The sequence below is a fragment of the Diplotaxodon limnothrissa genome, linkage group LG20, assembly GCF_057381915.1.
Source record: "Diplotaxodon limnothrissa isolate DT_005_m linkage group LG20, D_limnothrissa_male_GT1.1, whole genome shotgun sequence".
NCBI classification, from domain to species: Eukaryota; Metazoa; Chordata; class Actinopteri; order Cichliformes; family Cichlidae; genus Diplotaxodon; species Diplotaxodon limnothrissa.
In genome coordinates, this window is record NC_140615.1 from 32,495,120 (window position 1) to 32,522,809 (window position 27,690).

The window sequence follows — 27,690 nt, forward strand, 5'->3', positions numbered from 1 at the left end:
AGTCTGGGAGTGTAACAAGTGGCAGCTGTAGGGGCACAGATAATACTTCCTGCGGAGGTGGGAGCTGTGATGCAGCTGCAGCCTTGGCTGTCACGTCTGCTAAGGCATTACCTGTTGCTTCGTCTGTGTCAGCTGTACTGTGTCCTTTCGTTTTTACAACTGCAACGGCCGATGGTAGCTGTATAGCCTGAAAAAGTCTTTGAACAAAATCAGAATTTAGCAATTTATTTTCCATCAGCAGATCTAAATCCTCTTTGTCTCCACAATGTGCCAAAGTCATGCACAACGCCAAATGCATAGCGGCTGTCTGCGTAAATTGTCACATGCTTATCCAAATGTAGCTCACAGGCGCGTATTAAAGCCATGAGCTCTGCTTTTTGTGCTGAGTGAAATGGTAATGAGTGAGCCTCTAGTATGATGTCAGGCACTGTTACCACTGAATAGCCACAAAGAAATGAGTTGTCACTCGGCCTTGAACAGGACCCGTCCACATAAACCGTGGCTGAGTCTGGGATAGGTGTTTGCTCTAAATCTGGACGTGGTGCTGTCGATTCCTGTATACGTGTCATGCAGTCATGATCGTCAAGCCTGTCTGAGCCATCCTGTCGGTCAGAAGAACACAGCATAGGATCAATAAATGTGCTGGCGAATTGGGTGTGCTGCTCGCTTTTATAGTGAGATTTGCATATGTTGTGTAGTTATGTTTGCTAGAATGGTCGTGACCTGGTGATTGGTGTGTAGAATAGTGTCATGTGAGAGTGTGAGCTTCTCGCAGTCCCTTATCATGATAGAGCAAGCTGCTACTGCCCTCAGGCAGGCCGGCATTCCTGAACAATTCAGGCAGCACCTTTGAGTGGCGGAGGTCAGCACTCCCTGTAATGCATTGAAAGAGGCAGTCATTTCTGTGGACCACAGTATTCGAGGAGGCTTGTCTTTTTTACAACAGTCACGCAGAATGTGGTCATGAAAAGAACAGTCTGGTATCCACTGTCTGCAATAGTTCACCATGCCCAGGAAGGACAACATTTCCTTCTGTGTAGTGGGACGAGGGACAGAGGTCACAGCTTTGACCCTGTCTGCAGTCATGGAACGTTTTCCGTGAGACAGTGTGAATCCCAAATATTGAACAGAAGTCTGACAGTACTGCATTTTCTTTGCAGATGCTTTGTGGCCAGTCTTTTGGAGGTGCTGGAGAAGCATGTGTGTAGCAGTTTGACATAGTTTTTCACTCGGAGCACAGAGGAGGAGGTCATCCACATGTGGATCAGGGTGCAGCCCTGGAGGAGTGAAGCACCATTGAGAAAGCAGCAGAGCTGTCTATCATGCCTTGGGGCAAACGAGTCCAAGTATACTGCTTATTTCTATGTGTGAATGCAAATAACGGCTGTGTGTCTTACTGAGAAAAAGGAGCGGAGCATAAATCCACCACGGTAAAATGTGTATGCAATGCATGTCAATATGCTGTGAACATCTGAAACGAGAGGTGGCAGAGGAATGTTGACTGCATTAATTTGCCTTAAGTCTTGTATGAAACGCCATACGCCAGGTTTGTTAGGCTTTGGCACAGGATTGACAGGAGTATTATATGGAGATACTGTAGGCTTTATTACTCCTGTAGTCTCTAAATCTCCTATCATGACATCTAGGGCTGCGGCTTTTTCGGCAGAAATGGGATGTTGCTTGACATATACTGGCTTGTTGTGTTTTAATAGGTGTACGTGATAAAGTGTACAGTCAATAAATCCTATATCATTCTCACTTTTAGACCACAATGTCATATTCTGGTATTCAGCTGGCAATGTAACTGCAGAAATAGTACAGTGGATAGGTTAGGTTAGATCTATGTGACGACATGGTGTAGTTATGTCATAACCTATGTCTGAGTTATGTGACAAAATCACTGTTTGACCTTCACTTGTGTGAGCAGTTATCATGTTGTTGAAAAGTGTGAGAGAAACAAAAGTGTGGCTCCCAGTCATGGGATTACCTGTTAGTGGCGTCTGTACACGTTTTTTTGGCACAGTGTGTGACATAGAGTACCGGACAAAAAGGATGTTGAGTTCATTCTCTGCTGAGGGTCCAGCTGACACAGAGGATGTTCCTTCTCCATCATGTCGGTACATAGGGCAGAGAAAACATAAGCTGTTATCAGTGTCAGCAAACATTTCACACTTTATGTTAAATTAAATACACAAATTCATTTTTGCTTTGGGTGTCTGCGGCTGCTGGAAAACTGAGCTAAATTTGCACCTCTAGCTTGTCCAACAGTGCATAAAGCGTTTTATGAATACTAGGATAGATTCATCAGGCTTCTGTTTACACATAGTTACTGCATTTAAGTCAATTTTGTCTCTGGACATTGTTAGCAGGAATTTCTTTAGATTCTTAAAGAAATCGGTGATTTTGTCATTATTTACCCACAAAAACTCTGCAGTTGTGGATGCTTTATCATGCTTTGGGTCTGTTTGTTTACTACCGCGAGTGTTGGCGTGAGGACCTTTGTCATTCCGGCTTTGTTTTTCCTTTTTTCCTTTTAGATAAGTCTTTATTAAAGTTCGGGTAACAGGTATTTCTTTAGCTACCTCTAAACCTCTAGCTACGATATCGTGGCGTTTCATGTGGGTGTCTATTGTGGACACTGCCTGATGCAAAAGTTTTTCTTCATAGTCGTCTAAATTGTTTTTCATAAGTTCCTCACATTCTTCTTTCAAAAGTTTTTCTCTCTTTCTATGTTCTGCTAATTCTTCCTCGCGGCGTATATATTGTTTTTCCTGATCCTGTTTAAAGAGATGGCTAAGATCCGTTGCATATGATTCAGGTTTTTTTGTCACTGTCTTTTAAGCTGGTTGGATCAAAGCGCTGACGTTGTTTGCATGCGGCTGCGGCAGCAACTATTAATTCAGTCTCATCTTCGTAAGGCGGTGGGGCTGTGGGCTGAATGGCTGAACATGCAAGACTAGCTTTTCCTGCGGTAGGTTTATGTTCTTTGCTAGAGCCTGCACTAGTTTTATTTGATGTTAAAGCATCTACGCCTGGTTCCGGTCCTTTTGTCCATAGCGGTAACATTTGATGCATCACGTCGTGGCATTCTATCATATTTTCTACAGGACTTTTTAAGCAGACTACTTTTCTTATCACAAATGATATTCAACATTTCTACTGACCTGGTTTCTGGCGATAATCGTTCGGGATAAGGCTCCGGAAATAAATTAGAATGCATTGAACTTCTTAAGTTGTAAACAAAGTCAGTCACATAAGCACTCCCGCATGTTCTGGATACGTGATCATGGACGTCTTCACCGATTCGCGGACGTAGGTTACACGTAACCGGAAATGGGAGTTATACTGAGCCGTTATTTGAGACTTTATTTTGTATTTTATTAATTTTTTGGTTTTACAGGTACTTTAGATTTTTTATCGGACCTGTCTGTGGTCTTTGAATAATTCTGACCCATGTTCAGTGATTTCCATAGGGGTTTACACGCTTGAAGGATTTATGTTAGTATTTTCGCTGCGGCACAGCTGAGGTTACTTTAAATTTATTGCTAGCAATTTTTGTTTGCGTGAGCAACTCTCACTTAGCGAGCAACTTCTCGCTTAACGAGCAACTTCTCGTAAAACAACAGGCAACTTCCTGTGTCTTTCTGCTTTTAATTTACTGCTTTTAACCCTTGTATGGTAATCGGGTCTGTGAGACCCGTTTTCAGTTTTCTTTCGTTTTTTTTTTTTTTTTTTAACAAAATTAAATTTAATTATTTACTAGCTTTCTGTGAGTGAGCAACTTCTCACTTTTTAACGTACGTTTCAAGATAACAGGCAACTTCCTGTGTCACTTTTTCTGAGTGAGCAACTTCTCACTTTTTAACGTACGTTTAATTAAACAATTAATTATTATTATTATTATTATTTTTTTAACAAAATTAAAATATTCAAGACAACAGGCAACTTCCTGTGTCCACCAACACCACACAAGGGTTAATTTACTTTATTCGGGGACTGAGGAAGTCGTCAGTGTATCTCTCTGGATCACTAAGTGAAACTTCGTCAGCATATCCCGTTTTTTTATGGATCGATCACTGAGAGAGGTATAATAGGTCTCTATATAAATATGAAAGACGCATATTTACCTTCTGTCAGTCATCCCACTTCTGACACCAAAATTGAAGGAAATTGCCGTCCCGGGTTTCCTCCGTGGCGTGAGCGATAAGCAGAGTTCTGTCCTTTCCTTCTAAGATTCCTAATTATTTAAAGTAACACTCAGGTATGCCATTCAGCGTGTTAGTACGAGCTCGGGAGCAGCTTGGGAGAACAAGAAAACAGAGACTGCTTTAGGTTGCCTTCCCAATCGACTCAAAGGTTTATTTGATACACAGCAGTTTATATAGAGGAAAAAAAGGTTCGTGTGTCAGCAAGTTCTCAGTTCAAACCAGTACAGACCAAATAAGGAAACGTCTTCCTGCCTTGTGAGCAAAGAAGTATCCTGTGTGTAGTTTATCAGTTCAGCTACAATTTATGATCATCCCAGCAAAATACACAGAATACAGAGTTCTTTCATTAGTGAATTCTGAAACGAACCACCTGGCCTTTAACGAGCCTTTTTCTAAGAGATAAGGAAGGGAGGATGGGAGTAAGGAAGTGGTCTCGTCTCTGTGGTGTTTTCGACCTTGGGGTACCAGCCTGTGAGTCTTACACCTTAATTCTTGGGTCACAGAGAAAGAGAAAAACAACTAGTATATGGACCTTATTGAGTAACAGTTTTCCTGTATAAAACAATATCCTGTAAATGCTACTATGGTATCAAAATATCATAACAATCACTGTTTGGCATTTAAAAATAACATCCCCTTTCACTGTTCATCTTATAACAAATTTGTATTCTTAATTTATTGGTTGGCGTCAAATAACAATTTGAAGCACATCGAACAAGAGCAAGTAACCTCTAGGGGTTAAGTTTAATATTATTATATTATTAAATTACATCAACAGTTTGCTCTGTGCATTTTTATAAATTACTAACAGTTATTTGTATGTAGAGTTTCATTGTGAGCGCTTCTCACCGTAGTCAACTCCACAGTTTCCAACAATTCTTCAAGACTTCCAAAACTGAGGTGCTCAGCACTCACCCCATCTTACTGTCACTACATAACTTTAAAAACACTTAGACATTTAACAAGTTCCACAGGCGTTCAACTTTTAATGACTCTTGAAAACAAGTGTACACACTCAGGTCGTGGCCCTCACCTGACTGGTTTCTGCCCCTGCAAATATTCCCTTTGACATTTATGCACTATAGCCATGGACGCTCAGTTGAGTTGTCACATAGGTGGAGAATAATCTAATAGAATATAGCATATACAAGTTACATACAGACACATACAATATATGTCATGCTGTTTTTTTTACAGTTAGGTCCATACATTTTTGGAGAATGGCCAGTTTTTAGAGGTTTTGCCTTGGTACATCACTACAGTGGATTTTAAATAAAACAATGGAGATGTGATTGAAGTGAAAAACTTTCAGGTTCAATTCATAGACAGTTAATGCATTGCATTAACTGTTGGCTTGTTATTGAGCTAAATAGTGCGTTCCTTCTTTTAATAAATGCACCAGATTATTGATTTGGCCACTCATAAGGTTTTTGCTGTCTCTCTGATCCCCCACACCCACACCCACTAACACTGACATGTCTAAATGCAGTTTCAACACTTGAAACTGCATTTAGATCTTTTCTCTAGATCTTTTGCTGCATAAAAGAAAAACAACAAGGAAGCAGGCCTCACCTGCCCATAAAACTGCTTGTTGGTCAGTTGTCTAATTATTTTTGAGCCTCTAAAAAAGGGCAGATATGTATAAAAATGGCCATAATTCCTAAGATAGACTTTGTTAAGACTTTTGATGTAAAGCTGAAAGACTACACTTCAATAATATCTTAATTGCTATATTTAAAACACGTTGATGGTACACAGGAGCAAGATTACAACAAATGTGCAAAAATATATAGACAGAACTGTACTTAGGAGTTAGATACATGTAAATTAGTTGGAAGACTTAATTTTTTGTCTTGTTCATGATTTGTATCCTGATGTAACAGCCACTGACTCTTAATTTTTTTAAGCTAACACAACTATTCTGAATCAGTTTGATACGGTTTATGCAGGAAGATAAATAATCACGTTAATTGTATTTCTTCTCATTCTCCATTCTCTGGAGTTTACTGTCCAGGCAGAGATTTGTTAACATTTTTAACGTATTAAATTAGTTATTGCAGTGTGCTCAACGATCAGCTCATTTTCTAATGTAGATCTCAATACATCTTACATTTCTGCATGTTTTACAGTCTGCACAGCACACACATCTCTTACTAACCTATCACTGAGAGTCCTTGAAACACTGATGATTTAGGCTTATGTTATGATTACAAAGTGACATCCGCTGTGTATATTTCCCATGCCAAACACATCTGTAACTGTGCACTTCTAGCTAACCATAAAGAGGCTCTTTCCTGTTTGTCAAATCTATTTTTGCCCATCAGCTCTTTTATGTAATTTTCAGTCTTTTTTGTTCATCCAAGGGAAACTGAACCCCTTTTAGAGCAATGTGATTCAGACTTGCATTTGTATTTCATAAGCTGCATTTGCGGCATCTACTGTTTAGGTGCCAAAAATGGTTTCAGAACGGTATAACATCATAAAATGTATTTAAAAGGCTAAATTAAGCATGCAGCTGCTTTGTCAAAGAAGCTTTTGTGAGCTGCTCATGTGTGCCCCGTTAAATTCAATTTGCAATTCTGAAGTGAGTGAATTTGCCAGTTCAGTGGTTGAAAAAATAGAAAGCACGCTGTTGAAGTATTCCCATTATTCCAAAAACAGTGTACTTGTGTTCTGTACCTCAGTAACTGTCTCTTGATTCCAGTGGAGAGCTGTCAAACAGCCCCTCCTGTTTCAGAGCTCCATTCACAAGTTCTTGTCTCCCTCTGCAGGACATCAGCAGAGCTCACCATTTACTTTTAGTTTTCTCTGGTCTCACTAGCTGTCACTGTAATACAAGCTATAAATTGTGCATGTTATGTTTCATCATTTTTAGCTGGGATACGCGATATTTATACCAGATTTAATCTTTTTTAAGGTCATTTCCCAATCTGTGTTTCACCTGAGTCAAAGTGAGATTATGATTAAAAGTTGGTCATTTTAAGTTCTGCTAAATGGACATAATCAAAAGCATATTTAATTTAAATAAAACCATAATATTGCCAAAATGCATCATGTCTAATTATGGTCTTTATTTTTTATAGCATTTAAAGTTTTTCACCCACTAAACCCAATACTACGAGGAGCAGTTACTCACCTGAAGCCCAGGACACTGACTCATGTCTGAAAAAATGAGTCTTCAAAGTGTCTGCAAGAGGATAAAGCCACCTTTATTCCACACAACTGTTGCTCAGCAGCTTCCACTGCCATATTTACTCATATTTTAACGCCATATCAATGCACCTAAACGGCCGGCTAATGAAGTAATTAGCCAGTTGTGACTTGGGCATGTTTTAAATCTGGATTTAAGTGTGGCGTTTCATTTGCAGTTAACAAAATATAAATTTTGTGCTCAGTTGAGCTTGATGGCCTTTTTGTGAGGATGATCTCAGAGCGCTTTTTTTTTTTTTGGAAATAACACAAAAATGAGCTGAATGAAATGCCATGCTCATCATGTATTTCATTCTTAACCGATTTCACACAGTTAATCTGTATGCACTCCAAACTCATTACACCATAGAGTGCTAAAGGGCACATTAGTCATCCAGGCATATCTGTGCGCGAGTGGGCCGCAGACGCCTCATGCAGAGAAGCCCACGTGCTTCTTTTTCACCCATGATGATGTCATATCCAGAGACTTCCTGAACACAAGGTTCATTCACACAGCCCTCCTCCCGAAAAAGGGCCGAACACCAAACAAGCTATCTCCATAGCAACTGCAGCCTCGGGGTAGCATGTGAGTCCCCTTCTTGTTGTTATTTGTTATTTGAAGGAGGATTCAAAACTGTGTGTGTACTGTCCTCCCTCACGTGTGCCCGTGTAAATACCGCATGACATTCAAAGGGTCGAGTTCTGGATATTTTCATTCCGTATAAGCTATTAGCAAACATACAGAGTCTCCGATGAATAGGACTACATCTGTCCCTGGCGCAGTACAGGAAGGGAGTAGTTGATGAGTCACTGTCTTCTTTGGGTCTATTAATTTACAATTTTCCTCTCGAAAATGAAGAGACCGTTTTAGCTTATATGCCCAGAATATTTAAGGTTGATCAGAATCTAAATGCATGTTAAATTATTCATTCACTCCATTAATAGGAAAAGTGACACATTTAAACAAACACCATCATAATGTGTGGCGGGATTATTTATTGCTTCATTCAGGAATACAAAAATGGCATCAATAGGTTTTTTTTATTATTTAATTTAAATTTTTTAGAGGCACAAAGGCTCAAACAGATTGATGACAATTCTCATCATAGAAAATTGAATAAGACAGTATTAATAACATTTCCATTACCATAGGATGTAAAATAATAAGACAGACAAAAATATACTATAAAACTACTATAGGTAAGGTTAATGTAAATCCCTTCAGATTACAGATACATGGCAATAAAACAAAGACAACATATGTGTATTCTAAAGAAAAAGAGAGAAAATGATATATGACAACAAATTACTTCTCTTAACGCTTTATTTACTATTTACACAAAAGGGGAAAAAGGTGTTTCATACAAATTACATTCAAGAAATGTCAGATGCACTTGTACTGCACTGGCTCAATGAGAAATATCCTTAAATGATCAATATTAGCTTTACGAATATAACAAAATATAGTTATTTTCTATCATATAGGTCCACATCAAGTGCTAACTCTTGCGACTCAGGCCTACATTTTACTTTAATGTAATTTTACTGCTTTAGAGTTACATAACTGGCACTTTGTATTTAATGTACTACTGTTCACTCAGAATTACACTTAAACTTGTGCTTTTCTATTTAAGGCGAGATATATGAGCACATTGGTAATCCTGACTGTATAGCTATTTTGTGCTTATGTTTTATGGCAATTACAGAAAATAATTTCTATGCTCTTTGCATCTGCAAGCACAATAGTTCTGAATAGACAGGCAATTAGCTCCAAGCATAATGATGGCCATTGTGGATAAATTCAAAATGCAGCTATTCACAAAACAATACACAGTTTAAACTTTGGACATTTTGTTGCTGAGTTGTTATTACAATTTTTAAAAAAAAGAACAAAATATCAAATTAAATCAAATGATCTCACTTTAGTTTGCATGAGTGAGACTTAAGTTAGATTGTTAGCTGCAATATTGGGAAATAAAACCTCAACTATTGTGCATGGAAATCATTTCAAAATGAAGCACACGTCCCCATAAAGCTATCTTGGCACCTGGATATAATTGAATATATACTATATGAATAGGAAACGGTGCATTATTCACAAATAATATATAAAAATAATAATAATAAACATTGAAATCCCATTCTGAAAAACAGTGCATATTAGGAGATGTCACAACAGTTCATTTGTATATGCTTAAGGCAGCAGTGTGCGCTTCACAAGAAAACTGCACTTAAAATGAGATGATCAACACGTAAGCTTTGGTCAATCTTTACATGTAAAAAAATACATACAAAAAGACAAAACACGCACTTTGTGCACAAAGGATGGAAAAAATGACCAAAAAACAAAGAACGTTGTACGTGTGATGACTTTACATCGCGACATTAACCTGTTGATGTCGTCTTTTATGATAAGGCAAACCGGTGCGGCTTTCTTGTCTGGACATTATGGCTATGCTGTTTGTGGACTTCAACATTTTATGTTTTTTCTCTTTGGTTATAAACAGTGTTTCCACCTGAAAAACATCATGAACAACGTAAGGCACAATTTTCTGCCTTTCCTCAGTGGTGTTATCTGTTGGAAACCTGTCGGGTGTTGATGGCAGACATTACGGGTCAAATGAAATCTTCTGTTTGCCAAATGTTTATGGCAGGAAAACATCCAAAACAAACACAGCAGCCATATTTCTATCACCATGGGTAGCGAAAATAAGGAAGAGAAGGTCTGATTGGTAGTGGAAATGCGTCACCTCGATGGACTGCCCGTTAATGTCTGTCTGTCTGTTTGTCGGCGGGGTGGGGGGGTAAGGGTATGTTGTCATTTCCTGCTGGAGTCCCTCCTCTATGTCTGACCTCTGGCCTGAACGCCCGTCAGATCCTTTCTTATGATTTCATTCACTGCAAGAGAAATAAAGACGCCAATATCAGACACTGACGCGATCAGTTTCACAAAGAAATTTCCAAATGATAAGAAAACAATGCCTTCCTGACAACGTAAAACAGTGACATTGATAACATTCCTATTGGAAATATTCCTCAGTGAGAACATTTACAGTCTGACTGATATCCTGTGAAGGGCGTCGATGGAGGGTAGACAAATGCTGCATTTATATAGAGTAACCTCTAGAGGTAGCAAGCAATTGCTGGTTGTTGCTCAGCCGATTACAAGTGTGTGTAAACACACACCGACAGCAGAGGAAGGGGGTTGAAATGGAAACTTTCATGGTGTCACAGCTCTAAAAATAGGAGCACTGTGTGTGTGGGGGGGCATACAACTTGCATTCGAAATAATAATAAATACACACATAATAGGTGCAGTTGTTTATCTCTCTCAGCAGCACAGGTTTGAGTTCATGGAGTTTTGTTTTTATCTGCTGAGTAAAACAGCCAAATAGTAGAGACAAGGAAGTGTAACTACTTGCTGTATAGTCTTACTTAAACTTCCTGCCTGCTTAGGTAGTTCAGCGTTAAGAAGCTAGGAATGATGACTATGTGTAATATGTCACTGCTTCACAAATGCCATGCCGTCTGTGTTGAGCTGTGGTGTTTATCTGGCAGCCTACTGTGTACACTCTGGCTCTCAGACATTATAGGCTGGTGCCACTGCTTCCACTATGCCCCGGGGAAGTCATTAGGACGGATGAGTAATAAAAGTATTTCAAAGAGGACCAAAAAAAGCTTCTTGCCTGTGACAAAGCCATTACAGAGCATATTATGCCTGTGATTCTGTAACCATGGTAATAGCCTTCATTTTAGTATTGGCTTATTGAACCGTTAAAATGTGATTATCCAGCTAGCGTAGTTCGTATAGCAGTCTGTCAGGTTTGCAGAGTTTTCTGCTAGAGTTTGTTTTTTTCATTCTTTTTTAAAAGGATGCTTCTGATTCTGTTTGACTTGGTATTCCTCATTAAATACACCTTAGTCAGATGTTTTATTTAGGAAATATGCCTCCTTATTAACAGGGTAAACAAGAAACCCACTACAGTCGTGAGCCAATTAGCTTAGTTTAGGGAATAAAAGCATGCTAACCAGTCACCTAAGCTGTCAGTCATTTTTTTTTATAAGAACCCAAACAAGGAGTAATATGTTTACTTGTGTCATTTATAAGGATACCCAACTTTCACACACATTTTTACCTTTAATTTCATGCCACTCGAATAAAAAACATGCTGGGTTTTTCTGCTCTGAGCGAGTTTTTGGCTTACAGCTGTTTGTAGGAGTCTTTCCTCTGATTTTATTAACTACCTGCAGCTTCGTGCGGTGCTACAGCAGCAGGATCCAGATAGTGAGACATCTGCATTTTTGTGTATGGCACAACAGTCATAATTTTCATGACTTGTTATTCCTAATACACAAAATAGTACGTTGCAATATGTACTTTTTTATGCCATTTACTGTTACTGTTGAAGTTGGTATTTCAGTGTCTGTGAAATCAGCAAATCATACATGAACCCAATAAAATGTCATCTATGAATGAAACATTTGAGTTATTATTGTGTTGTGGGAACCCAAGGTTAACATAAGTTGCCTTCTTTCTAACCTTACAGAAAATGACTTGCTCATGCTCATTGGGCTACATATGTAATAATTATCCATTGACAAGAATACAAAAAAGTTGATATATATTAAGATATTAAGCTGCCTCTGTAACTTCACACCTACGAATATGAAATATTCAAATCTGATTTTCTAACCACTGTTAGAAAAAAAACTGCCATCTTGCTTTAGATAAAGATAGATTAACTCAGTTCAGCCCAACTGTGTATGTTCTATTTCCATCTTTAATTTACATAGTGTCAAAGCTAAGGGTGCGACTACATTTAAGCTCATGTAAAACAATGTCTGACATTATCTCACCCACACAGCTGCACTTCTGAGCAGGCACAGAGCAAACCGAAGACCACAAAATATATTAGAAGCTAGGAAGAGTCGTGTTATGTTTTTTGGTTTGTTTTTCTGACTCGTTTTTGGTGGAGTGTTGTGTGGTTTTTAGGGGATACAAACTATAATTCTAATTCAAACTTAAAGTACCTTTAACCTTAACCCAGTCTTTGTTTCTTTCTCTCAGCCTCTCCCTTGTCTTCCTTTGTGAAAGAGCAGCTCAGCGCTGAGTGCATTTTTTCAGCCAAAGCAGCTTCTGAGACTTCCAGCACTGCAGGAGTAGCCAAACTGGATGCTCTGCTGTCGTCACAACATCGGCCTCCCTGTTTATTTTAGTCTGTAGTGGAATTCCCTCTGACACCCAATGCCTTAAAGAAACTTTCATCTATCCAGCAGTGCCACAGGATTTTTCCTGAGTATAAAACCAGCTTAGAGAAGGAGCAAGAGTGCCACAGAGGAGCAACATACAGTGGGGCTTTACTGATTCGAATGAAGGGTTGGCACACACTGGCAATTTGAGGCAGGCCTAGGGAACACTCAGACTAGTCTGTTCAATAGGTGAGTGTCTGGCTCCTGAGTTCTATACCAATGAGCTGGACTGTTTACCAACCAAAGGTGGGAAGAGAGGGGAGAGAAAGGGAGGGAGAGAAAGCTACTGTACAGAGTTTCCCCTGACTCAGTTGCCTGTTGTGAGCTGGAATGTGTGCGTTTGTGCATCTGCAAGTATCTGCATGTTCATACAGTGTACATGTTTGGACATACAGTATTTTTAATATTTTCATATGACCGAATCTATTTAAATGAAGCTCTTATTTCACTGCAATGACACTGAAGCTAAAAACACATCCACTGAAAAGAGAAAGTGGAGGGATCGGACTGACATCTAACTGCTATTCTAACTACAGTTCTGGTGTGTCAACCAAAGCTCACACACACACACACACACACACACACACACAGTGAAAAAACCTGCTCGCGAGTGTTATTGTTATTTTTCTTGACGCTGGCATGAAGGGACCGATTTGAATCTGATTTGCATGAAGACATTTTCTCCATAATTCATTTTCTGTTCCTATGAGAGTCCAACTGTCAGATTGAGCCTTAAGTTAAAAAAAAAAAGAAGATTTTTTATAGGTGTTAAATCCTTTTTGGTTTAATACATTTTGTTGCACATTAGCATTCAGGAGCAGTTTGAATTAAAATAAATTACTCCCTTGCTGTATTCGTACTGCACACAGTGCAGACTGCAGATTTTCAGCACCTGAAAGACAAAACAAACAGAGGTTGTTTTGTCTTTCAGGTGCTGATGCAGCAGTTGGAGACCCAGCATGTCTGTTAGATTCATCCTAGACAGCATGTCTTTTGTCCCGTCTTCCTTCTCTCACCCCAACCAGTCACGGCAGCCGCCCCTCCCTGAGCCTGGTTCTGCTGGAGCTTTCTACCTGTTAAAAGGGAGTTTTTCCTTCCCACTGTCACCAAAGTGCTTGATCATAGGGGGTCATATGATTGCTGGGTTTTTCTCTGTATGTATTATTGTAGGGTCTACCTTACAATATAAAGGGCCATGATTTGGCACTGTATAAATAAAATTGAATTGAATAGACTTTTGTCGCCCCCACCCCTTTTTCCTCTTTTTCTATTCCTCCGCCACCTTCTCCTTACTTTAGCCAACCTGGCCTTCCCCCCATGTCTGCTCCAGCATAATACCCACTCTGATATTAATGCAAATAATAAAATAAAATAAATAAACAGAGAGTCTATAGTGCTCCTTTTGGCAAAGAAAATGTGTTTGGCACAACGAAGCATTCAGACCATGATTCTGCTTGCTAAAAATGTCGGACTGGACAGGTTTAAAAAAAACAAAAAACAATTCGCATTACCGTATTCGTATTACACACAGTGCAGACTGCAGATTTTAAAGCTGTATTGTAGCATAATCGCATCTGGAAGGGCGCGATTGAGTCTTTAAGTCTTTCAAATGAGATGTAAGTGAGCTGAGACTAATGCACGTCCACCAGGCTGTTGCTATGTGCTTTATCTTTCCTGCGCTGATCTCTACCTGCTGGAACAATTTCACCTGCTCCACTGCCTCCAGGCTTTATTCCACACCCACCAAATCTGTCACTTTCAGCCTTTGTACGCTGTGCCAGTTGTTCTATTTTTGCTCTGACAAACTATATGATATGTAGTAACTGATGGGGGTGATTCTTGACCTTTGCGGTTCATAACAAGGCAGGCTCTGACAGGCATCTTTCACCAAGTTGACTAGATAATGTAAATAAATACCAGTCAACAGAAGAACGGTCACGTCTGAATACCAGCAGAGGGCACGGGAACTTTTCGAAGGGCATAAAAATTCAAGCCCTCTGCATGGGAGAAATTAGAAGCCACACTTTGTAAGAGAACAAATAGCGGGTTTTCATTCAACACTCGTCTCTGGAGTTGACACACTTTAAAGTCCCTCTGAGATGTGACAGTTACGGACCACAACAGTGTGACGATACCAGGATGTGGCATCACCTCTTTTTCAAAAATGACTATAGACTTTAACACATGGCTTGATGAGTAATGTTGACAATCTCACTTAGGTAAAAAAGTGTTTTATAGCCCTAACATAAATGAGTGTTATGCGGTCAGGATCAAACTTCAACAACCTTCCACTCAAACTGGAAGGGATTTTTTCTGCCTCACCTATCTTCTCACCCCCTAAAAATGTTTTGACTCTTGGGTAATCCCCCCTCTTTTTCTCACTAAATAGCAATGATGGCATGCGTAGGTGGCATGTCATCTGTTGGGAGTGATAAGACAATGGCAGAGCAATTGAGCTACAAATGCTACATAAGGTTAATAAGGTTTTTACATTCAGGAATGGTGTGAACTTATAGAACTGGCATTGTCATATTGAAAATTGTAAAATCACTTGACGCTCAGATTAATAAAAGACAGTTTTTAATCCCAGGAACTGCAAGTAGTTTTCATGAGATAAAGGGTTAAAGTTAAACTCAAGCAGGGGCACCTGGGGAAAATGACTGACCGTCATCAGCTTTTGATGATGGGAGGATGAAAGAGGGCCCCAGTTTGACCATTTCTCTAACTCCTTGTTAATTCACCAGCTCACAGCCCTGTTGCTGTTTACTGTGGAGGAAAATCCTGCAAGTTCCATCCAAAAAACACAAATTCCATTGCTAGCCTTTTTTCTTCGTTTCATTTTTTCCATTGAAGCACGCACATGTGCAAACACACACAGCTCCTTCCCTTTTCCTGCGAACTACCCTCCACCCTCCTGCTATCTTACAGGGATCAGGCGGGATCTCTGGAGGACAGCAGCTGCAAATAGGAATTTCTTGTGCCAGATTGGCAGAATCCCGTGGTCGGAAAAAACCTAAACCTCTGGTGGGCTCCCCGACAGAATTGAGGGGCATAGGGCCAAGGAGAAATCCTGGCCAACTATAACAAACAAAAAGGCTTTCCCCAGTTCTCCCAGGCAGCACGTTCCACTGTTTGACAATGGTTGCCATGGAAGTTGTTTTTCACTTCATAACAGTGTCAACATGTCCGGGCGGTCAGCACAGTGACACTTTTTTCTCCCTCTCGCCCTGTCTTTAATGCATGAAAAAGCTCATTTCCTGATGTTTGCCAGTGCCAGATGAACCCCTACGACCAGCAGAATGAGCATTTTTGAATGGAGCAGAGCATTGACGAGCAAAGTCTAACTTTAAAAACCACCCGGCTGACAAAAACCAAAGGTAAGAAAAATACTGCACCGCGTTCAGAGCTGCTCGTTTTATTTTAAAAGATTGGAGGTTTGGAGAAATTCTAAGGAAGAGGTATAACCTCATGCCTGCTGCTGGATGTGGCCTGACATTAATTTTGTCAGAGGGTAGTGGGGTTGACAAGCACAAGTATAAACATATGACTCACAATCCCTGTTATTTCCACCTTGAATGGAACATAACTGCACCTCCCGGCAAGGATTGTTTTAACAGTGCGAGTTTGTTCTGCTGGCTTTGTTCAGAGGAATACTATAGCACACAGACTGGATCAGGATATGTGAAAAGGAGATACTGTAAATATCCTTGAATTGTTCTTGGGAAAAGTCATATCTTTGTTAGTGGATCTTATCAAATCGGAACTGCACCTATCGATCACGTTGTCTGGCCCTGAATCTGGAGACTCAGACACAAGCTGCAATTGACCACTCACACTGAGTATAAAAGCATTAACTTACACTCACCATCATCTAGGTAGGCCTGGTCCAAATTCTCTTCCTTGACAGTCACTCGTCTCTGTCCATCTGCCGAAGCGTCCATCTGCCCCGTCCCAGCTGGAGTTCTGCCTTTCTGCTGCTGAATCACGGTGGGGTAGTGCTGCGGGTGGGTTACTGCTACCTGGGGGGGTGTGGGTGAATGGGTGGCAGCTGCCTGTGGGGAATAGCTATCGCAGTATATGATCTGCTGGTTGTCAGGTTGAGGCCCAGTAAGGGGTTGAGGTTCACCTGCTCGGATCAGGTGGTGGTTGGTGGGAGAGAACTGGATGATAGAGGGGTGTTGACCTGCATTGATTGGCCCCACAGACTGAGCCGGGGAGCCCGTGTGGACCAGGACCGATCTGTGGGGGTCAGGCATCATCCCTCCGGTCTGCCACATAGCAGGGCTGCCACTCAGACTCTTGCCTCCACGTGAGTACACGATGGCCGGGCTCTGCTGCTGGAAACGTGCATCCTGGTTTGGAAGGCTGGAGCTGAGGCGCTGGCAGGGAGCCATGCCAGAGACCAGGCCATTGTCTGGGTGGAGAATGCCACGTGGGCTATGGTAGTAGGAATGAGGAGATAAGCCCAAGATTTGAGGCATGGCAAAGCCCATGCGCTCTGCTTCATACTCATCTATAGGCTCCGTCTTAATGGATGGAGCTGAGGAGGGGAAAAAATGAGTAAGATGGCTGTGAACAATACCACGAAAATCATTTAAATATAATTCTTTAAAAGCAGTATGTGAAAAAAGCATACCAAAAAGAGGCTGAGCAGCATTCTTACATGCCAGTGGTGTGTAGGTGAAATGCTGAGGCTGGCTGCGCTTTCTTTTGCCATTGATGACGTAGAAGTTTACTTTGACAGGATGGCAGACAGATGCATCCCGGTAGGGCGGCACCTCCACAAACAGCATACTCTACAAGACAATGCTCTATTATGTACTGAAAGTGATTCATTTATTTGAACTAAAGGGTAGATATCCAGAATTTAAGTGTCATGTTTAATACATACAGGTTGGCTTTTGTCTTTATCCACCGTTGCTTCCATTTCCCAGATTTGCTGCCCATCTAGAAAGAAGGAAAGAAAGCGAAAACCTAATTACACTTAAGAACATGTGGTAATTAATTCTACAGGGTAAGTGAGGTCGATTGCTTCCAGATGTACTTGACAACGTGCAAATTTGGAAACCGGTGAAACTAAAACGATTGAGAAATTAATTTTCTTTCTTTTTCAAGTGTATTTTTGCTTATTTTATTTCACCAATTCAAACGTAGGGACGTGCATTACTAGACAAATCTACTGTATGTCCCCACGAGTCCCATTTGAGTTACAGTTCATGTCGACAGAAAAGGCATCTTTGTGCTTGGAGATGATATCACTTTTGAAACCACTTCCTCTTACCCCACAACGCACGCCCAACAATAGAGGATCGGTAGGTTTACCCCAAACACACATACAGCCTTCCATTGTTCGGAAAGACATGTGACTTTTGAACGTCCTGAGCCGACTAAATAGTAACGTAACAAGGTGAAACACCTTGGATTATATCTATGGCGGTAAAGGTTTACGTTATCTCACACTTCATTAGATTTAAATGCAGCTGTCATTTATGTGCAAAAGTTGAAAACAACATGTGCCTGCGAACGTAAACTCCACATGCCCCAACACATGACAGGACATGTGCTGCAGCGAGTTCTGTTTGGAGTGCAGTTGGGAAACCCTCTGTCAGATTGTGAATTAATAACACATGGCTAAAATGAGTCAGCAGGAGAAAAGGGGGGATTCCACACATGTTGACAACTTTTTTTCTTAGCTTTCTTTTTATGATCAACTTTCTCCACTGCTACAAAACGTGACCATTTCTGCTTTCTTGGCATTTCTATTTGTTTGCATTTTGTTGCAATTCTACTCCAAGGGATACCCCTGACTGCGTGTACTTTTGGAGATAATTGCATGTGGAGGGGGGGGGGGAAAGGGGGCAAGGAATGAAGCTGGAAACAGAGAAAGAAAATTTACTTGGACAGAGAAGCTTTCCTTCTCTCCGTACAGCTTTCCCTGTCCAAGCACAGGAGTCAGGGGAGCTCCAGCCAATAGCAGCTGAGGGATTCAGAGGGATTTCACAGCCTCACTGATCCAGAACTTTGTGTCATACACAAACTCTTCAAAACATCGGCAACCCCTCTTTGTAAGATTTCTTTTTCCATCTCTGTATTACTATCCATTGCTGTTGTTTCATAACACAGCAGCAGGGAACCCCAAAGAAGAAGAAGAAGGAGGAGAGGAGGGGAAGCACCTGCGATGTGCATGTCCAAGTTTTATTTTAGGTAGCCTGTAGATTTAAAAATACAGCATTGATGCCATTTAATCAAAATAAGGGAAACCCAGAACAACAGAACTTCTGACCTTTGACCTAAGACAAGAACCATAAAAGCTCCCAATCATAGTACAAATGCTTCAGTCTGGCGTAAAAATGTCAGAAGGCAAGAAAAATTACTGCACTTCCTCGCTGCTAAAAATAAATCCTTTTGTTCCGTCCATTTGTTTCAACAAATAAAACAAACTTTTATGTGACACCATTGATCAAATAACGAGAGGCCCGTGTGACTGATAAGACATGAAGGTGAGGGAGAAAAGGTCAAAAGGAAGTCAGGCAGCAGCGTTATCCTTCAGATCATGCAAATAATTCACGCAGATTCATCTATTAAATGAAAGCGAAGACACGTAACAGCTATGACCTCGTGCACAGACACGGCCAATTATGACTCATTAGTTGTCGTTCGTGTCGTGTTGTTACTGTCACACAATGTTGTGCAACAGTGGAATTGACAAATCGACAGACACCACAAAGATTTTATGAATTCAGTCACTGATTTGGTTTGAAAGCAAAGCATGTTTTTGGAATGCCGCTTACCCTGTGTTTTCTCCATAAAAATGACCTTGGAATCGGAGCTGAAGTTCTGCCCAGTCAGGATCATCTGCTGGCCACCCAGAACAGAGCAGCTGTCCATGTCCTGCTTCTCGACCATGGGAAGCTCGTGAGCTGAACGCTGAGCTGCAGGGACACACAAAAGGGTGGCATGCAACATTTACTGCCTTTCTACTGGTGTCACTTTCTCCAGTGTGTGGATTTTCTGTTTTTCTTTGTTTTTGTGAACTTCTTTGCTTTCTATGCTGTTACTTGGACGCTATGCAGCAGGTATTGGCAGTTTTCCCCAGCTCTGACATATCACAGACTACATAACCAATTTTTTGTCATAGCCCAATACTGCAGAAAAGAAAAAAAAAAAGCATGTAACAGATGATCTGAAAGTTCACTATTGATTTCTCACAAATGCAAAACAACTCATTACCAAGAAGTGACAGTGTTTGGCACTAAACATTTGATGCTGAGTCATTCAACAATCTCACCCAGTGCTTTCGGTTTTAATCAGCCGAAGCTTAAAATCAGTCAAATCACAACCTGCAAGAGCAAAGGGGAGTTGTTGCTGTCTCAGCCCATTTACAATCAAGTACCGTACAGACACAAAGAACAAAATAAAACTAACACCGAAAAGAATGATGCAACCTCTAAAAACTGTAAATGTGCTGTGCAGTCAAATCATTCAATCGGACAAATATTTCCAGTTGATTGAAATATGAGAACCGAATTGAACGTTTAGATGAGGCCGATACAAAAATGCATACAATACTCAAACGTGCGGAAAGAAATACACCTGCTTAACTGGAAATGGACATGTTATGTAATATGTATATCTTAAAGGGAAACAGATAATATTCCCGTAGCCATCAGCTTTGTATTCATTTATTCATCTTTTTAAAAAAAAACAAGACAGTTCCTCACTGGTGCCCTATTGTCATCAGTTCAGCCGTATCTCCTGTTCAGCTGAATCTCCACATTTACTGATGGGAACTGAGCTACTGACAAACACGCCGCTGACCTTTAAATCGGCCGGTTCAACCTACTACACTGAAAAAGGGTAGAACAAAGAGGATGACACAAGCAGGTGCCTCATCTCCTCAAACACCCCATCACTGACCCTCTGCTTAACAATACGCCTGACAGATGCAGCACAGGTGTTACTGTGCGCTGCTTTACGCTCGATTGGTTTTCACATACAATGATTTTTCAGAAATTCACCTTTAAAAAAAAATAAAATAAAAAAAAAAGAGGTAGTAACTGTTGTTTCTCCCTATCTGTGATCCGCGAGCAGATGGAAAAAAATACTTACAACATAATATTGTATTCTGCATCATGACTTTTTACAATGGCAGGAGCATATTGCAAGCAGATGGTGCAACACTTGACCAGGGTGTTGATTAAAGCCAGATAAAGGCCCTTCTTGTTTGAGTTTTGATTACACCAGGTGCTTTAATAACACTGTGTACACATTCGCTGATGTACCCAAACACAGACTTTACTACTGTGCACATACAAACAGGTACACAGACACTGTCACATGCTGTGCCCACCAACTGGATGGAAGCCCTGGTAGCATAAAGAGGTCTTTCATACTATCAGGCAAGCTCCAAACTCATTTGAATGTGGGTTCTTTTTTTTATGTTTGTTTTGTATGAAGTTTTGTTAACTCTTGAAAAGCAGTTTGACCTCAATGGGAAGCGCACATGCTGAAATTCAAAAAGCTCATGGTCTATCAGGACGATATTAGTAGTTACAATAACGCAAAAATAAAACATATTGTTAAATGTAATTGTGTGCAGCTACTTACAGCACTCAATGGGATGTGAGGCCACCTGGAGAGAGACGTGCTGTCCTCCGGGCTGAGGTATGTGCACGCGAAACACAAGTCGGACTCTGGTGTTTTTCCGACCGACGTCCGTCTCGCCCTTCCTCAGCTCGATGTCGGCGTTCCTGAGCTTCAGGATCCCAGCACAGTCGATGCTGCGACGAGAACGAAATGTTCAGAACTTTAATATTTAAAACATTAGACTGCGAAAAGACAGATCTGGGGTTTAAAAGTGGACACTATGCTTATCTCACATTGCTTTCATGTTGTTCTTTGGCTCCAGCGGGATCTCGAGGACTTTGGTGCCGTTGATAATCTTTTCGAAGCTGGTGGTCGTAACTGTTTTGCCAGTGATGCGGTGGACTTGGTAAAAGGCATGAGGCTTGAGGATGCGCTCGTCAGCTGTACCGATAAAAATCTGCAGGCCAAGAGGCTCCTTGCCTCTATAGCCATGTAACTGTAAACGAAGAAATAGCACTCAGTCATTTTCTTTTCTTTTTTTAACTTAAAGCATCCTCTGGAAAGCAAGGAAGCAGAGATACAGTACGAAGGAAATATTTCAGTCACGTTTAACTGGTTGTGCTTCTCCATAACCGCTTTCTCTAACTCTGCATTTCCAGATGTTGCCCCCCTCCAGTGATGGCAAATCTGTGTCAGACCCACGTGCAAACACATGAGTCTTTTTTCTGCAGCCTTGAACGGAAGCCAGCAGAGAGCTCAAATCCTACGGCCTTGTGCTTGTTCTTTCCGATGGGATGAAGGATTAAGCGGGGATTCTATCTTTTAAAGTTTAGCTGAAATGACAAGTACCATATTGATTAAACCGCGAACATGAAAAGACCAAGATGCTACTTTTAACCTGTGACTGCCTCCTAAGGAAACCTGCAAAAACCACAAAGCATCAACTTGCATCTAAATGCTGTTTTTATGCAAACTGTGTAGTGCATAACCTTTATCATAGAGCACAAACATGAATTGGATTGTGGGTAATGGAAAAAAAAAAGGCTTCGGGTCCCTCTGCCATTAGCCTGCAACACGCAAAGTTAATTTAAAGTTGTTTCGAAACATAATTTCCATTCAAAAGAGCTCCGTTTAACTGCGGTCAGGGAAAAAAAAATCAACTTGTTTGAAGAAATTATCATCTCAGTGGATGCAACTGTCAGGCTTGACAGCAGCTGCTCAGTGTGAACAGAAGCTATGGCAACATGAATGAGCATGCTCCCCTCCAAACAGAAGGAAGCTGACTGCAAACACTCAAAAGGCCATGTGAGCAGCCGGCCAGTCGTCATGGCATTGGCAGGACCCGTGAGTCATGACAGAGCGCAGTGTAGGAAAAGTAAAGTGGAGGGCAAGAAGCTTAGAGAGAGGCAAAGAGAAGAAGAGAAGGAGGGAGGGGGGGACACAGAGAGTGAAAGAAGGGCAGAGGAAGGGAAAGAGGAGGTGAAGGAGTGCAACCGTGGCTAGCCAGGCCTGACCATCTGATTGGCCGGCAAAGCAGGCAGAACTGACCTCAGGGTGAGGCCTTTGGGGATGGGCATAAAATGGAAAAGAAGCATTAGAAGCTTAATTTCCACAAAGTCCCCACAGTCACAGACAAACACAGCAGTGAAATGTTGCCACAGTAACACAAAGAAAAGGAAGTTGTATCTATTTATGGACCCCAGCTGTAACTGTGTCAAGGCTAATTTTAAAGTGGATATTTGAATCTTATTTTGTGACTAGAGAAAAACTAAAATATTAGTATTTTTCATTTTCGTCTGCAATCATTATAACCACAGGCCGTATTCAGTTTCTACACATAGGGGCTGAACGCTTCGATACTTCAACGCAGCTAACGCAAGAACCACACAGTCAAAACCTCTTACACAGAGTGCAAGAGGAAGTCAGAACAGCATGAGAACAAATATGTACATGTGGTTAAAACCATACGGCGAAGGTGCACTATTGCAGACTATTTTAAGCTTTAACACCAAAAAGAAAAAAAAAATCTGAGTGTTAGAGTTGATGAGTGACCCGAGGGTTGTCCTGAGTGTGCACCCTGGTTTCAATGCGTCATTTTTCTGGGGTTACAGCAGCTATTTCAATTTGTTTTAGAAAGTGAAAAAAAATGGAGAGGTGCCATGACAGTAGCCACAATAACTAACACAGACTCATTTTCATACAGATGACCCCGGGCAACAATACCACCACTACCGCCGAGTGTATAATGAGTAGGAAATACTATTACACGCAAGCCCTCCCACCAGGGTTGCCTGAGGCTCTCGAGCTGGACGGCTAATTTAAAGCGGAACTGTTACTAGTTTCCTTATTCCTTACTTTGCTGCTGTGTATACTGTCACAGCGGTGGACGATAACAGAATTCAGACTGCTCTAGAAACCGTTCTAGGCACTTTTTTCTGTGCTTGGTTCTGTATGATGTCAGTTAAACGGACACCTGTAATACAACGATTTGAGGCACACAGCTCTGTATGTGAACACAGAATCTCCACCCGTGTTCAAACCTCCTGTTTACAAGGGCCAGCCAATCGGAAGAAAGTTGGCAGACCAGTATAAGAAAAATAAGGATTAGGTTTAGCTGTGAATCATTAGACTACTGAAGTAGAGCCCAAAATATGGGAATGGAAATAACTATGAATGTGCACTTTTATGAATAACCCTGACAACATGACTTCATATGGTTATTCACCAAAGTAAAAAACAGATTTATTCATATTTACTGATTTAGTACTTAAAAATAAATCATAGGCTTAAGAATTTTACTTAATTTTTTTATAGTGATGCTTTTGGCCATACCTGCACAACAGGATGTCCTCCCGTGGGGGCTTTGACTGCACCCCTGCTTCCTTCTGTTTCATAGTGAGCTCTGTGATGTGGTTTAGGCTGCACATCAATGTGCAGTTCATACTGGTCGGTGCGACGAGGAATCGGCCATTCCAGCGGTGGGAGAGAAGCCACAGGGATGCTGCAAAATATTAATTATTCATAAAATTATAGAATTATTGCATAAATAAACACACATGGAGAGTGGGAGCTTATCGGAGTGAAGCCTCACTTCATGGCCAATTTACCTGCAGAGGCTGGAAACCAAAGGCTTGGGCCAGACTGAAGGAATAACAAAGAAAGGCTCTGCAGCAGGTTTGGTCTTTATGTCCTGATCACAGGACACCATGTAGTTCCCATCGCCATGATTCTCTGGATACAGAGTGTAAACCTGGTTGGATGTCTTCACTATTTTAGTGGGAACCAGGTTTGGATGATTGGTGCCAAAACCATTCATGGCATCAGTAAGGCTGGTGTGTGTATAGTGGGCGCCTATGTTGTGATCTTCATGGCCGTTATTGGGGGAAGGACTGCGGGACCGGTGCCCAGGGATTAATCCTGGGTTTCTGTACATGTCGTAGGTGCGTTTTCCCTGTGGGGAGGTGGAGCGAGAGCCTGGTCTTGGTGAGGGAGAACGGGGTCCGAGGCCGTCGTCACCTAGGCTGGTGTGAGGAGAGGTGCCTGGGGAGGTGCGAGGGGAGCCAGTGTGGATGTTCTGCAATCGAGGGCAGAGATCTCCAGGGTTCTGCGCACTGCTTGGGGAGACGCAAGGTGACGCCCAGGGAGAATAGTTCTCAGAGTGCCAGCTGGTGGAGGAATTGCTGCTGGCAGGACTCAGGCACTGGGGCTCACGGTAGGCAAGGTTTTCATGGCCCGGGACAGTAAGGGTAGGTCTGGGGCTAATGTTTAGATGGTGGTTCTGCAGAGAGTCCCGACCATGACTGTAGTGCTCACGTGAGGGGGTGATTTCAATGCGAGGGCTCAAGGCTGCAGGTCGGGTACTGTCCAGGTAGTTTCTGGCTTCCTGGTTCTCGTATCCTGTGAGAACTTCGATGTGCTCACTGTAGGCGGGGCTGCACGACTTGATACCATAGGGTGAGGTCTCCTCCAAGGGGTAAGCCTGCTCAGATTCAGGACTGAGGACTTTTGGGGGTCCAAGGTTGGAGTCATCTGCAGGGAACAAAATGTTTACATTTATTACAATGCACACATTTGAAAGAGAAACGGGCATATGTTTGTTTTTAAAGAAAAGCGCATGTTTTTCTTTACCAATATCACTCAATGAATGAATGAATCTTAATCAAAGACGTGTTTCTTTTCAAAAACAACACAGGTTATTTTTAGCTCAAGTATACAGTTATCAGCTGAAATATTGACTCTTTTTTTTTTTTCACATGGCGAGGCGTCAGAATCCTCATTGCGAAGTCAACTTTACTTCCTCATTTTTCATTTCATTCACATTAAGCAACTTTAAAGGCCTCGCTAGTGGTCAACACAGCAGAGAAAGAGAAAGGCAAGCCAACTCAGAGTGCCAAAAAGAAAAGTCTCGGACAAACCTTGGTGCCCCCCTGCAAAGTCACTGCACGGCGGCTCATATTCAAACAGGTACTCAAACTGCAAATCCTCATCGGGGCAGCTGACTCGACTGAGCTCTTCCACCAAATCTTTTTCGTCGTAAAAGGAGGTCATCTGTCTATTTTTTTCCTAACTACTCCTCTGAGTTCACACGAAGCGGCAGGGACGTGGACGGCGAATTGCGGTGTAGATGTGGATTTGGGGAACCTGTTGTCAATTCATGCATCGGTGAGCAGCAGAAGGTGAAGCGCACACGTTTCCTGTTCAGTTCGCCGCGGTTATTTTCGTACGGAGGCGGGTCTATTTACACACTGAATACAAACTCTTTATGTTCATCCCCGAGAGTCCGATCACGCCTTCTCTCTATGCTGATGCGTCAAACAACAAAAAGCGCAAGTGCAGTTTGGACGTGAATTAACTGCTCAGATCAAACAGAATACTGATTTGACGGGCTACACAGCCTGTTGCTGCCCCCGGGTGTTTGACATGGTGACATAGCAGGGTGCCGACTATGTTCGACACCTGTCAAGCTGAGTTACCATTAAAACGCGGTTGTGCATCGCTTTTGCGTGGACTTAGATTAAAGAGGATAGATGGCTGAAAATATAAACGTTTATTTTATCTGATGCATTATCTCGTCAAACAATAAATCCTGTCCCGGACTGGATTTCGTAGTGACGTACTGTTTTATTGTCACTGAAAACCCACGGGTTCTCCTGAGGGTATCCCCGGATTTACGCACGACGCAGCACACATACCAGGGCGTTCCTTACACCGGTAGCATTTGCTCTGTCAGCAAAAAGCTAAACAACGGCAGTAAACTTTAATTTTTCTGATCTCGTTGGTGGTGTTATATAGAAATCACAACTTTATTAAATCGTTGATTATAGGCTTATTTGTTTAAATCCTTAATGAAGACGGAAAGCGTGTATCCCTATCAGAGAAGACGATAGCATCTTCAAGTTTTCATTAACTGATGAGAAAATCAATCTCTGCATGAGCCTATCGGTCTTTGCTACGTTGCATTTGGTAGACTTGTGCAGAGTGCCCTTCTTTCTCCCGATCAGCATCGTGCAATCCAACAAGTAATTCTCAATGGCAATCAAAACTTTGTAGGCGACCGTGATTTCAAAAGCACGCGCTGTATGCTGATTTAAAGCGCCAAACATCAACATCCCAGCTGTCTCCGAAATGTTAGACAGACAGCCGACAAATGACTGCAGCATTTCAGGCATGAACACACTAGTTAACACTAGTCTATAAATTAAAAATCAAATGGGTTGATTACCAGATAATCACAACACTTCAGCAGTACCTTGATCCATCGACCTCATGGTGTGGTACTGTGCCAGCCTCCAAGTCTCTCTGAACATCTGGATACAAAAAACTGGAAACAGGAATGTAAAAAAAGAAAAAAGAAAGAAATATCTGGAAAAACTAGTGTCCTCTAATAACCATAGCAGAAGAAACTCTCTTCGGTTAAAATGCTGAAAGCGGAGTAAAACAGGAAAGAAAAACTCTGTAGACGTTCAAGTTAAGGCTGCGACACGGCAGCTGCGCGCAAACTCCTTTTCTGTTCAAAAACATGCGGCCGCATCAGCAGTGGCTCTGGTATGAAGCCCCTCTTCCTAGAGCTCTATAAGGATTACTTGAGTATCGAGAGCGGCTTCCTTCCCCGCTCTGGGTGTTTATAATGGTCCAATGCTGTAAAATAACGGGATTCCCTCAGTGTTTCCTCCTGTTTGTGCGGCTTTGCCATGGAAACCTGGAGCTGGTCCATGTCGGAGACTCAGGGCTTTCCTGCAAAGCCCCACACTCAGGAATCCATGACGTCTCCAGCTCCTGCGCCAAGGCATTTCTGCGGTTCTCTCAGACAGTAGCACACAAGAACCTCATTGTGGGTATGAAGAAATTACTGTAGGACATTGTAGGAAAGAGAGAGAAAAATGAAAAATAGCTCTGAAGTCTAATCACAGGCTACGCTACGTGAAATTTACTTAACATAGTTCACCCTACTCATTCT

The 27,690-nt window shown here is 41.5% G+C and overlaps 1 protein-coding gene across 2 annotated transcripts; it reads right to left on the reverse strand.

Annotated features, from left to right (window-relative positions):
• Positions 1–9,362: 9,362 nt before the first annotated feature.
• On the reverse strand, positions 9,363–27,328 carry nfatc2a (nuclear factor of activated T cells 2a). Of its 2 annotated transcripts, none has more exons than XM_085344627.1 (10): positions 26,983–27,328; positions 24,341–25,262; positions 24,066–24,234; positions 21,527–21,729; positions 21,255–21,427; positions 19,439–19,579; positions 17,539–17,594; positions 17,311–17,443; positions 16,513–17,187; positions 9,363–10,295 (listed from the first exon to the last, which is right to left on the reverse strand). In XM_085344627.1, the coding sequence occupies exons 1-10, from the start codon at positions 27,038–27,040 to the stop codon at positions 10,240–10,242; spliced, it is 2,586 nt and encodes an 861-aa protein (XP_085200753.1). In that variant the 5' UTR covers positions 27,041–27,328; the 3' UTR covers positions 9,363–10,239. The 2 variants fall into 2 exon arrangements, with proteins under 2 accessions (XP_085200753.1, XP_085200752.1); XM_085344626.1 differs by having other exon boundaries at positions 17,284–17,443.
• Positions 27,329–27,690: the final 362 nt, after the last annotated feature.